General features: G+C 39.5%; 1 protein-coding gene across 3 annotated transcripts in view; it reads left to right on the top strand.

Moving 5' to 3' along the window:
* Positions 1 to 13268, top strand: part of FRMD4B (FERM domain containing 4B) — a 291444-nt gene that overhangs the window by 106019 nt on the left and 172157 nt on the right. For 2 of the 3 annotated variants that reach the window (XM_042451935.1, XM_042451934.1), the window contains exon 1: positions 728 to 975. The exons of the other annotated variant lie outside the window; for it this stretch is intronic. In XM_042451935.1, coding sequence (XP_042307869.1) covers positions 814 to 975 — 162 coding nt within the window. In that variant the 5' untranslated portion in view covers positions 728 to 813. Of the gene's footprint in view, positions 1 to 727; positions 976 to 13268 lie in introns of those variants that run through there. 3 annotated transcript variants of the gene reach the window in all.

The following is a 13268-nucleotide window of genomic DNA, read 5'->3' as shown; positions in this document are numbered from 1 at the left end:
TCTGAGGGTTGTCTTCTAGGAACAGAAGCAGAAAAAGATGACAGGATGGCTTTTATTTTCATAGGGTTTCAAAGTTGTATGCTGTTTCCTATGCCTTTACTTAATATCTCCTGTGTGAGACTAGCAAGAGTTATCTCTTTGAGAAATGAGGAAGAGATGCCAGAGGTAGTTTACGTGGTGTGTTCATACTCTGTGCCTTTGAACTTGGTACGTTTTCCTAGTATTGAGTGTGTGTATTGGAAGGAACCGAGTATTGAATTACTTGGAAGGAATTGTTTGTGCTGTCTCTCTTTTTTCTCCTTTCCCCCTTCCCTCCCTCCCTCTCTCCCAGTCCCAGAGTATTCAAATGAAGTAGTCGTGAAAGGCGTGCACACTGCAAAAATGGGTTAAACGTTTAATTAGAATCCATAGTGGTAGCTATTGAAGCTTAACAGAGATTTATATAAGCTGTTAAGAAGGACACAAGGCTGCTGTGTGCGCTTCTAGTCAGGCTGAGCCAGTGCAGCCGCTGGCCGGACTTCAAGCAACGCCAAGGCATGTCTGGGAGTCTGCCCAGGAAACAGAAGAGTGAAAGAGGAGTTTGTGTCAAGCTTGACCCTGGCCTCTTGCAAGCAACACCTCTCCCCTTTTCTGTGCCATATAAAATGAGTCTGCTATAGCAGGAGTGCTCTGTGTGTGCATGGGTGTGCATGCACGCAGGCCTGTGGTTTGTTGTTGCTGGGACTTTTTTCTTTTTTAAAAAAGGTGGACTGACAGACTGGAGGCAGGGCAAAGTGTGTGCCTTGCCAGGCTAACACTCTGAAAGAGGACATCATGGCTTCGGTGTTCATGTGTGGAGTTGAAGACTTCCTTTTCAGCGGGAGTCGCTTTGTTTGGAACGTGACTGTCTCAACGCTGAGGAGGTGGTACACGGAAAGAGTGAGGGGATGCCACCAAGCGTTGAGAGCCTGGTGTGGGATAAGGGACATTTATCAGGTAAAAAAACCAACAACAACTTTGGGCTTTTCCTTTTTCCTTTTTTTTTTCCTTTTGGAGGGAGAAAGCAAAAGAAAAGTCCATCTGTAACTTAAGTCTGACTTCCTCACCTGTCGGATGTTCTTGAATGAAATGCAAAATTCCCAGACAAAGTTATTTCTGTGTCCAATATAATGTAGTCTTTGGATTTATGTCTTCATAGTATCTTGTGTGAGGTCCAGAGTGAAAGTCTTTCTCTTTCACACAACTTTAATCATTTTGACACGTGTGCTTGTGTGTGTGTGTGTGTGTGTGTGTGTGTGTGTGAAGACTACGCTGTACAGAAATCTTTGCTGGGCAAAATGCCTTCCAATGTTGTTGGAAACCATTACTTGGGTTTGCCCTTTTCCATGCTGATTCCTTTCCAAAGACAGTAGTCCATAGCAGCAGCCTGCTTTTAAAACTATTGGGGTTAATTCAGTGTCTATCAAGTAAACAGAGCACGAAGAATTGTGAAGAGGGGAGAAACTTATTATATTCCCCTTCATAGTCTCTTTTTCTGCACTTTTATTATGTTCTCTTGAAGATAAATCACTTTAGCGTGCCCTATACACTTCTAATTGTGTGCTGAATGAAGAGGGAGAGGGGTAAACAGTGAATATTTTAAATATCCCTCCTGTTAATTCCTTCCCCATCCTGTTATTCCTTTGTAGTACTTAGACAGACAGCAAAAATGTAGCAATATCATTTTTAATGCCACAAAGCCAAAGTGCAATGGCATTTAATGGTAGGTCTTTAAGTTGTCTTTTGTTTGGTTTTAAAGACAGTTATAAGTTTCTGCTGCTCCCCAATTGCTCCACATAAGTTCCCCATGAAAAGCTGTCCCAGGCCACAGAAGATATTGGAGGTGGGGGTGAAATATTTAAACTGCTATTGATTTGTATGTGTGCAATGTTGTTTGAAAAGGGAATGTTTAGATGGTTATAGAGCAAGTCTGCCTTAACTTGCTGAGCTATGATGTATGGCCAGTGGTGGATGTGCACTGTGATTTTTCATTCACTTTGTAGAGGTTTATAATGTACTTGAATTTCAAAGTACTGTATCAACTCTGCACCATTATAGCAGTCTGATACCACTGTAACTGCCATGACTCTATCCAATAGAATCTCAGAATTTGTTATTTGATAATTCATTCAGAATTGTAATGCACTGTAGAGGGAACTCTACAGTAGTTCAGGAGAGTGGGCAATACAGTAGGCCCTTGATATCTGCTGGGGTTTGGTTCCAGGACACTCAAATCCCATCATGTACAATGTCCCAGTAAAATGGTGTTCCTTATATGAAATGGCAAAATTGAGGCTTGCTTTTTGTAACACACACACACACACGTAGAATCATAGAATCGTAGAGTTGGAAGAGACCCCAAGGGCCATCAAGTCCAATGCCCTGTAATGCAGGAGCTGTCAATCAAAGCATACCCAACAGATGGCCATCCAGCCTCTGTTTAAAGACCTCTAAGGAAAGAGACTCCACTACACTCTCTGAGGGAGTGTGTTCCACTGTTGAACAGCCCTTACTGTCAGGAAGTTCCTCCTGATGTTGAGGTGGAATCTTTTTTCCTGCAGCTTGCATCCATTATTCCAGGTCCTGTTTTCTGGAGGAGCAGAAAACAAGCTTGTTCCCTCCTCAGTATGACACCCCTTCAAATATTTAAACAAGACTATCATATCACCCCTTAACTTTCTCTTCTCCAGACTAAACATCCCCAGCTTCCTAAGTCGTTCCTCATAGGGCATGGTATCCAGACCCTTCACCATTTTAGTCGCCCTCTTTTGGACAGTTTCTCAACATCCATTTTGAATTGTGATGCCCAGAACTGGACACAATATTCCAAGTGGGGCCTGACCAAAGCAAAATACAGTTGCATTATTACTTCTCTTAATCTAGACACTATGCTTTTATTGATGCAGCCTAAAATTGCATTGGCCTTTTTAGCTGCCGCATCACACTGTTGACTCATGGTCAACTTATGGTCTACTTGAACTCCTAGATCCTTTTCACATGTAGTCTCATTCAGCTAGGTATCTCCCATCCTATATCTATGCATTTCTTTTTTCCACCCTAAGTGCAGTACCTTACATTTCTCCTTGTTGAATATATACTGAATATTTTCATTCTGTGGATGATTGAATTAATGGATAAAAAAAATCAGTGGATATGGAGGGCTGACTGTAATACCTCACCAACCCCAAATTGCAAGATTTCCTCGGGATGAATCAATGACAGTTAAAATGGCATACTGTTTTCACTGTGCAGTGTTGGAATACTGTCAGTCCAATAAGGGATTCAAGGGAGAGACTCTGATCCTTATCTTACATTAATTGTGTTCCTCTAGAGTATGCAAGGAAGGGGGAGTGTGCTAGCTGTACCCTAGGCCTCATGCACTCTCCGCATTTAGTAGATGATTTCCTGAGGATGAGAACCTCCTCTTCTGTATTTTGAATGTTGCAAAAAAGAATACTCCCCCCACACACTACATTTAGGTTGGGGCCTCCTCTTCAGAAAGTCAACCTCCATGAGAGGAGTGTGATAGAAATACTGAAGGAGGGGATAGGGTTAGCATGCTCCCCACTGGCAGCCCGTAGCTTTTCCCCTCAGGCCTTGGCCTGCCAGTGATACTGCTCCTCTTTCTATGGCCTAAAATGCATGGGTCAAATAAAGCAGCTTCCAGCCACTTTGAGGGAATGGCATTTAGATGATATATGTCCCCAAAGCATTTGGAAGCCATCCCAAGGGCACGCTCCAGTCCAAATGACCTGCATGGCTTGGGACTGCAGGTGGCAGCTTCCTTTAAGAGCTGGCTATGCAATCACCGCAGTCATGGCTCACTTGTGGCTGGAGCGGCTAGAAGCCACTCTTTAATGGCCATCTGCTTCACCTCTATGTTGACTCTGTGTGCTTCTTCAATGGTTAAATAAGGACTTTTAGCTCTAAGGAGTTATTGTTATATACAGGAGTAAACATATTACAACTTAACATCTAAGAAATAATGCATCATTAGATGTTACTTTATGAACATAGATCATCGTATATTTGGGCTAGACTATCAGAGTAATGCAAAGGGATGCCCATTGTACTTGATGATTATTCCAAAGCATTTTTGAGTGTTTCATGATGTAGCCAACTCATTTAATCTCACAATAGTCTAATTAATGTAAAAGGTAATGTCCTAGACCTCTAAATGAAATTCAATTTGTTGAATATCTGAAGCCATGGCATATTACTTTACACTCTTCTACCAGTGAAACTGTACTGCCTGAGTGTAGTTTCTTTCCAGCTATTCCTTGTTGTAGCTATTGAAAGAGGAGAAACAGTAAAGTATCAGAAAAGTGTTTCTGTGACACAGTGAAGATTTACATCTGCTTCCTACCATCCTGCCTACCTAAAAGTACAAAATGACACCCTGTTTTGTACTGGACTGCTGCTCAGGTTAGGAAGAATAGCCAGACTTTATTCAGTTTCAGCAGTTTCACTGAGGGAAAGACATATACAGAAGCTCTCTTTCAAAAGAGTCGGAGAAACAGCCATTTCAGTTGTAATTGAGGATGATTAGTTGATGGAATGAGTCATTGCATGTACAAAAAGTTTTTTTCTGTACAAACCCATTTGATGGGCCCCGCCAATGGTTCAAATGACTCGACACGCTTGTTGAGCTCACAGTTTGTAGTTTCTTGTGCTTCTAGTCTCTTGATTCACTCTCTACTTGTTGACTCTGGCAGCTTCTTGGGCACACTCTGGTTCCTGGTGAGATACTATAGTCATGCTTATTCATGCCTGCCTTCCATGAAATCATGATCTAGGCATATTGCTCCTTAAGCCTTTCCTCTTAGAAGCATACCTAGAACAATTCTACTGGGTTTTCAGCTATTCTAGTCATACTTTAGTCAGTGACTGATCTTGCAGTAAAAGATTTAAAATGGACATGAAATTGTATCAGATAGAAAAGGAGGAGTCACAATTTGAAAAACGATTAAGTAAAGAGTCAGATCATACCATTTCCAAAACATATAAACTTTTACTACAATTAGAATTGGAAGATGAAACAATTAAACAATTTATGATTAACTGGGCACAGGATTTAGGCAAACCTATACTTTTGAGTGAATGGCGAAAAAATTGGAAGACAAGGCTAAAATATACTCTGAGCTCTGATGTCAAAGAAAACTATAAGATCCAATATCACTGGTATCTCACCCCAGAAAAATTGAGTAAAATTTACAAAAATAGTAAGACAACATGTTGGAACTGTAAAAATGTGTAGGGACTTTTATACACATGTGGTGGGATTGTGATATAGTCAAAAAAATTTGGAGTAAAATTCATAAAGAAGTCGAGGAGATATTGTCCATCAAAATAAAATTTGACCCAACCCTTTTGTTATAAGGAATGATGGATAAAAAAACAAAGTGGGAAAGGAAATATGGGAAAGAAATATTTTATAGGATAACGGCGGCTAGAATGATTATAGCGAAAAATTGGAAGAATGATGAGGCTCTAAAATGAATGTTTTACTGTACTGTGAGGTATATTCTCTCCTCTAGGTAAGCAAAGAGTTAATGATGTTTTAGGTTATATTTATGGGGGATCAGCATCACATAGGTGCAGCAGAGATCACCAAGAGACAGTTGCCCAAATTAGGATGATCAGTTTGGGGAGATTTGTGGTACTTTTGAGCTGCTTCCAAGTGAGAGGCACAAGGAAGACTTACCTGAGAAATTTTGGGACTGATGGAGTGATAGGGGAGGCACACTTCACCTACCTTTCCATCCAGATTTCAGCACTTCACTGTAACTATCGTAAGATAATGCTGTTGTGTTTCTGTTCAGTTTAACAGCACATTTATGTTTGTGGGACACCAGGATATAGCCTAGAGTAAGATTCCTATATTCTTTCATCCAATATTGACAGATAATGCTTATTTTTCTGGAAGTAACAGCATTATGATCACTTGTGTTATCTCATATGCGCCATATAAAATATAGTAGCCTGTCCTCAAAAGCTGCATTGGAAGGTGCTGATGGAAGAGTTGGCACAGAAGGTCTTTGCAATCCCAGCACTATCCTTTGGAAGTCAATAAATGCTACCACTAATAGTATTAGGATTTGGCTGTACTCCCAAAGGAAGGCTGAAGCTTAGAAGTCACCAAGAATGTTATTCTCTTGTTTAGAAGGTCATACTGTATGCCTGAAGGAACAAAGAGATGCCAACCTTTTCTTGTGTGATACTGTAGGAACTTCTTCTATTTTGGGGACATTCAGGTACTTTTAGCGAGAACTGTATTCCCCTTGAGTTCTTGGCTCCAGTTTCCATGGCACATCTCCATCTGCTATTGAGGCATTCAAAATGTGGGAAAAGTAACTGCAGGAGAATGAATTATGAGGATGAATGCAGTAGCTTCCTTCCATGGTCATGTCTGCTGTTGTCTGCATACATAAGGTGACTTTATGAAGGGGAGAGTATTCCCACGGAGAGTTGTGTTATGGAAACCTCATTTTTCATGGTACTAAATCCTTCCAGGCAGAAAGACATCTTCCATATCTAGTGGGTGGTGAAAGGAGCAGGCTGGTATTTCCATGCATGCTTGGCATTTCTAGATTCCAAATGCCTAAGAAGGGTTCTAGTGGACTGCAAATCAGGTGTTCAGGATGCAATGCTTGTCGTTTGTCAATGTAGTATGGAAATGTCTACTCCATGGCAATTTAGGAAAAAATCAATTTATAAACTGGAATGAACTCAGAAAAGTAATGATGATGGTTTGATGTGGGGTGGGTTTACTGTTATTGTTGGTCCTACAATATTGATTTATATCCTGCCTTTATCCCAGTTCAAGACTTCAGAGTGCTTTCAACAAGTTACAAACTCATTGTTTAAAATTCACCAGTTACAAACATTAAAACTTATATCATTATGCATGCACATGCACACACCATCACAGTTGGCAGGATCCAAGGCATTACATAGTCACTCATCAAATGCCTGTCAAAACAGCAAAGTCTTTACTTGCCTGTCCTGAAGCATTGCCTCAGTCCCTGCCTGTTTAAAATTTTGTCCCTGATTATATCAGTGCTTGAGAAAGTTATTTGTTTGGGATTACAACTGTAAATTCTGGTGGGGTGTATGTGTGGGATTCTGGTACTTGTACTTACCAAACAAAATTGATTGGAATGAAACATTGGTGCAAGCAGGAAAAGAAAATGATGACAATAACAGAACAAGAATAAATTTAGCATATAGAAAGGGTAGTAGGTACAAGTTGGATGATATCTTTGAGTCATTATAGGGAACTGGTTTACATGGAGTTAGACCACTGCTTCATCTAGTCCAATGTTCTTGGTTTCACTGGCAGTAGCTGTCCTATATACAGTGCCATACAGGGATAATCTCCAGTACTGCTACCAGTGCACCGTCAAGACAGAGATTCTGCAGACTGCTTTTAACAACTTTATCTAGGAATATGTGTGGTGGTAACAACAAGCTATATCTGGGGCTTTCCTACAGACTCTCATCCTTTGTTTTATCAATATTTGAAGTTTGTGTGGCTGAGACATTTGTCTCAATCAGTATTGTTTCCTCTCACTGTCATTGAGTTCGTGGAGGTATTCTGAATAACCCTGTTATATTTTGAACATTGTTTATTTGTAGACTTCGTGAAGTTAAATTGCATCCTTTATTAATAAGCAATTGATAATAACAATAAGCAATAAGAACAAGCAATTCCATCCAAAAATGTCTTCTGCTGTGCAATAGACAAAATACAATTTAAAAAAAAATGTAATGTAAATCCCTCCTCCACAAAGAATGAATGCTACAACGTGTACAACAAAAATGTGTTTTTCAGGATGCTGGATGATTGTTGCTAGTAGATACCTCCTTTCAGATTTTTGTGATTTTTTTAAAAGTTTTACCTGTGCTGCTTCTTTTTGTATTGTATTAGTTTGTCATATTCTTTCAGCATTTTGTAATTTGCACAAGAAATACTTTTATCATCGATGATGATGATGATGATGTTTGAATATGTAAAATGATTCAAATGAATGCTGTAATCCCAAGGAGAATAGGGAGACTGTTGCACAATTTAAGATTTGAGGTAGTCGGACTAATCTACTGGAAAGGAACTTTTATAATGTAGTAAGAGGCTGGAGAAGTTCACTGATGAGAGGATGGCTTTTAGTTCAGGTGGACAAAATGCTCACAAAGTGAATCAGCTTGGCAACATATTCATATCGTTCAACACCTAACTGTCATAGAGGAATAAAGAGGGAAATAGGCTATTTCTGCTTCCTGTAATTCAGATTTAGTTGGCTTGGACAGCTGTGCTTTTAACATTTCCTCTGCATCCCCACCCTCAGTTAATTTTCCAAAATGATATTTCACAAAAAGGGGATGATCTCTATAATTATTTTTCCAGATGGAAGAGATAAATTGTTAGTTTTGAAACATCACAGCAGGATACTGGGCAAAGGGACCAATGAATGTTCAAAGCTAGTTAGTCCTTTGCTTTCCTATTAGGCTATTGCTATTTCAGACCCAGCATTCCCAAACAATGATAGCTTTCTTCTAGCAGGAAGGTTACAAATCTGTCTTAGGTCCAAAACACACTGCAGAAATAATTCAGTGTGAAAGCATTTTAACTACCCTGGCTCAATGCTAGGGAATTCTGGGAACTGACATTTTGTTAAACATTTAGTCTTCTCTGTCAGAGAGCTCTGGTGCCAAAATAAACTACAGTTCCCAGGATACTCTAGCATTTCTGCAGTCTGTTTTGGACCATAGTTAGTCACATCACTGTTACAATTCTTTGCATTGAGATTCCAGTAGACTTCTTGAAGTCAGTTGATCTACAAAGTATTTGGGGATACGAAGGCTTTCATGGCCGGCATCCATAGTTTTTTGTGGGGGTTTTTTGGGCTATGCGGCCATGTTCTAGAAGAGTTTATTCCTGACATTTCTTGCCAGCCGTAGATGCCACAAATACTGGCGAAACATCAGGAATAAACTCTTCTAGAACATGACCACATAGCCCAAAACAGCCACAAAAAAGTATTTGGGGTTACACTAATTAGAAATGGTTTGCAAAGTTTTTGTGGAAATTGCTTTCCTCCATCTGTTGAAAAGAGGTGTTATCTCTACTTTTATAATATTTAATTATTAAAAGTATTTCTAAATTATTCTTTACCAAATGGATTTCAGGGGGAATGCATAGATTTAAAATTAATCATACTAATAAATATAAAACAATAAAACATCTGTAATGAGTTGAAGAAACAAGAGGTAGATGCAATAATAATAATAATAATAATAATAATAATAATAATAGCAGAGACAACATTGCCCTCTAAAACGTCTTGTAAATTATTCTGTTGGTGCCCAGTGGGTTTTTTTTTGGGGGGGGGGGGGTGGAAGGGGTGGTATCGCCACAGAGAAGACTCTCTCCTTTTGTACGTCTGCTGAGAAAAGCACTTGTAAGAGTGTCTGTGAATAATTTTAAAACACAGGCAAGCTGGTATAGGAGGAACAGAACTCCTTCAGATGTTATGCTTTGAAGCATGAATCTACACTGTAGAAATAATGCATTTTGACACCATTTTATGTATTGTAGCTCCATCCTATGGGTTCCTGGGATTTGTAGTTTTACAAGGTCTTTAACCTTCTCTTCAAAGAGTGCTGGTGCCCCCCAAAACTACAAATCCCAGGATTCTGTAGGATGGGGCCATGGAAGCTAGAGTGTTGTTGAATTGCATTATTTCTACAGTGCAGATGCATCACCAAGCCATCTAGTTCTCTTACACTGGAAATGGAACAACAATCAGTACTTTAAAAAGAGTTTATCTTCAAGGGAGCAGTCAGTGAAGTAATCTTTTCTCCTCCTTTCTTATTCTCCCCTACTAAAAGCAAAGCTAGCTTAGGGTCTGAACAGACAGGCCAAAATAAAGCTGCTTCGGGTCAATTTGGAGGTATGCTGTTTAAATGACACACACATCTTAAGAGGCCAGAAGCTGCGCCAAAGTTGCGCTGCAGTTCTTAGGACTGGACCATGGCTTTGGCATGGCTTCCAGCCTCTTAGGATGCATGTAGAATTTAAACAGCATTCCTCCAAAGTTACCCGAAGCAGCTTTATTTTGGTCTGTCTCTTCAGGCCCATAGTTAAGCAGCCTTATAGAATTTTCCTATCTCTATTGAAGGTCTTACAATAAAGCCTTAGGCCTGTTACAGACTGCCAAAATAAAGCTGCTTCGGGTCTCTCTGGAGATATGCTATTTAAATGATGCCTGGGTCCTAAGAGTCCGGAGGTCGCACCAAAGCCACACTCCATTCCTAAGCACTGGAGTGCAGCTTTTGGTGCAGTTTCCAGATTCTTAGGATGCATACATCATTTAAATAGCATACCTCCAAAGAGACCCGAAGCAGCTTTATTTTGGCAGTCTGTAACAGGCCTTAGTTTGTTTTTTTAGCCATTGATGTCTCCACTCCTTAATCAGAATTGCTAGCTGCTGCACATACACTGTCACTTTAAAAGTCAAGAAATAACAGCACCATGAATTATATCCAGAAGAATTCAACAAACACAAGTGTGTTTCTGTTCAAATTGATACTGATATGAACAAATATGGTTGTATTAATTAGAATTCTGGCAGCTAAATACTCTGTCCGGTTTTAAGTGGCCTTTAAGAGTGGGCCTATGAAGCAATAGCAATAACAAGTACATTTCTATAATGTGTATGTTACAGTAACCCAGCTGGGAGGTTATCAAAGTAAAGATCGCAGTCTAGTCACATTAGATTTAGTTTGATTCCATTTTAAAAACAGTTTGGAAATAAGATCCATTGAGTTCAGTGGTTTATTTTTATAGACATTGTGGTTAAGTCTGCAGTCCTGGGGGTGTACTGAAAATGTGTGTGGATGTTGTTGCTCTTCTCCCCCTTCCTTCTCTTTTGCAAATTAGCATATACTGGCAACCTCCCAGTTTTTATGAAAATCTCAATCAGTGGATAGCACTCTACATGGTGCTGGCTTTGGAAACTGTTCAGAAACTGCATCTGGTCCAAGACGCTGTGGCCAGACTGCTGACCTGGTCTCTTTACAGGAAACATGTAACTCCCCTGTTGAAACAACTTCATTGGCTAGTTGTTTATTTTAGGGCCCAATACGAAGTGCTCAATATGACCTAAAATGTCCTAAATGCATTACGTCCAGATTAACTGAAAGACCATATCTCCCAATATAAAGCTGCCCAAGTTTTAATAGTTTTTGTCACAGTCCTCCCACCATCATAGGCATCTTTGGTGAGGTAATGAGAAGTAGCCTTCTTAGTGGCTGCTCCTATATCTGATAGCAAGCAGGCAAAGACCTTTCCATTTTCCCAGGGAATGGATTGCTAACTGGCTGTTGCACAAAGTATTATAACTAGAGGGTGCTGGGTTTTTTATCATCATTACTACATTTTAATTTGCTTTTTTAAATTGTTGTAAGCTAATGTTTTAATTGGTTTCTTTTGTGTTATTTCTTGTTTGCTAAAGACAATAGATTCCATCTGATCTTGGAATCTGAGCAGGATCAGCCTTGGTTAGTACTTGGGTGGGAGACCACCAAGGAATAGCAGGAGCTGCAGGCTGTATTTCAGAGGAAGGAACTGACAAAACCACCTCTGAGTTTTCCTTATCAAAGAAATATCATAACTTAATAAATAAATAATAAAACTTATTTATATACAGCCTTTCCTCCAAATCAAGGCGGTTTACATATAAAATTATAACATATTACAATACAATACAATACAATACAATATATTAAAATTTCATACAGATTAAAAACCTTAAAAACAATATATCAACTTGACAGTTTGAAGGCACAAACACACACATACTTGTTTTAATGGTAATGTTTGTTAAATTACATTGTAAGCCTCCTTGGTTCCCATATTCGAAGAAAAGTGGAATTTAAATAAAATAAAATAAAAAATAGATGATTCCATGCCTTTTGGCAAAAATGTTAATGGGCTAAAAGTTTTATAGGCGAAAAAACATTTGGCTTATTGTTTACAAGATATAGAAAGATTCTCCAAATTCCAAGAGCACCTCAACAATGGAATAAGCAACATGCACTGCTTATACAACCCCATACCTTGGATGTTTTCAAAGAAAGGTCAGATCGGAATTTGTTGTGGAAGCTTTATGTTTAGATTATCCTATCTTATGTTGGAGCTTCAGGATCAGCTGGATAAGTCAGTGGCTTGCTTCTGTTGTAATAGAAATTCAATTGAGTACTCTGGCTTTCACTAAGAACAGATGCACCCTCTTTGGCAAAACCTAACTGTCTCTAACCAGCCATCTTAATAACAACTACTAACAAAAAGGGGGTTCCTCTTCCCATGCCCCTGGGAAGCAGATGCCCTTTCCTGAACATCTTAATTCTTATTTCATCAGAGTATTATTGAATGCAGGAGATACAGTGTGGTGTAGTGGTGTGAGTGTCGGACTTGGACTCTGAAAGACCAGGGTTTGAATCTCTGTTCAGCCATGGAAACCTACTGGGTGACCTTGGGCAAGTCCGCTCTCAGAATGAAAGGAAGGCAGTGGCAAACCCCACTGAGCAAATCATTCCAAGAAAATCCTATGAGGGGTTCACTTTAGGGTCACCATAGATCAGAAAAGACTTGAAGGCACATGATAACAGCAAGAAATCATTGCATACACTTTTCTATTCCTTCCACATTTATTATTCTGTGGAAGTGGTTATTAACTTTTTCATGAGGTCACAAACCCCTTTGAGAATCTGATGAAAGCTATGACCCCCCCCCCCCAAAGTACACATAAATAGACACACACTCACATACACACTTTCATAGAATTTATTTTATTGCATTGAACTAAACTCTTGGAAAATCTAAATGTTTACTTCAAATTTCAGCGTAACAGAAAATTGAAAGTGGGATGAATCACACACATGAACATTTGCACCCACTTTACAGATCCCCCTGAAGATAACCCAGGTTAGGTAACCCTGTCCTATGGCCAGGCTCCAAAATTACAATCTCTGTTCTCCTTGTCCAGATTCCTTGTCACTTGAAAAAGCAATGAGCTAAAAATTCCTTTTCCAAACTGAGAGCCAGTGTGATGTAGTGGCTTAAGTGTTGGGCTATGACTTTGGGATACCTGGATTTGAATCCCTGCTTAGTTGTGGAAACCCACTGACTGACCTTGGGCAACAAACACTTTCCCAATTGTTCTCAGAGGGGTGGGATACAAATAAATTTT

This window comes from Sceloporus undulatus, chromosome 2, assembly GCF_019175285.1.
Source record: "Sceloporus undulatus isolate JIND9_A2432 ecotype Alabama chromosome 2, SceUnd_v1.1, whole genome shotgun sequence".
In the NCBI taxonomy this organism is placed as follows: Eukaryota; Metazoa; Chordata; class Lepidosauria; order Squamata; family Phrynosomatidae; genus Sceloporus; species Sceloporus undulatus.
This window is presented reverse-complemented; position numbering and strand designations above follow the sequence as displayed.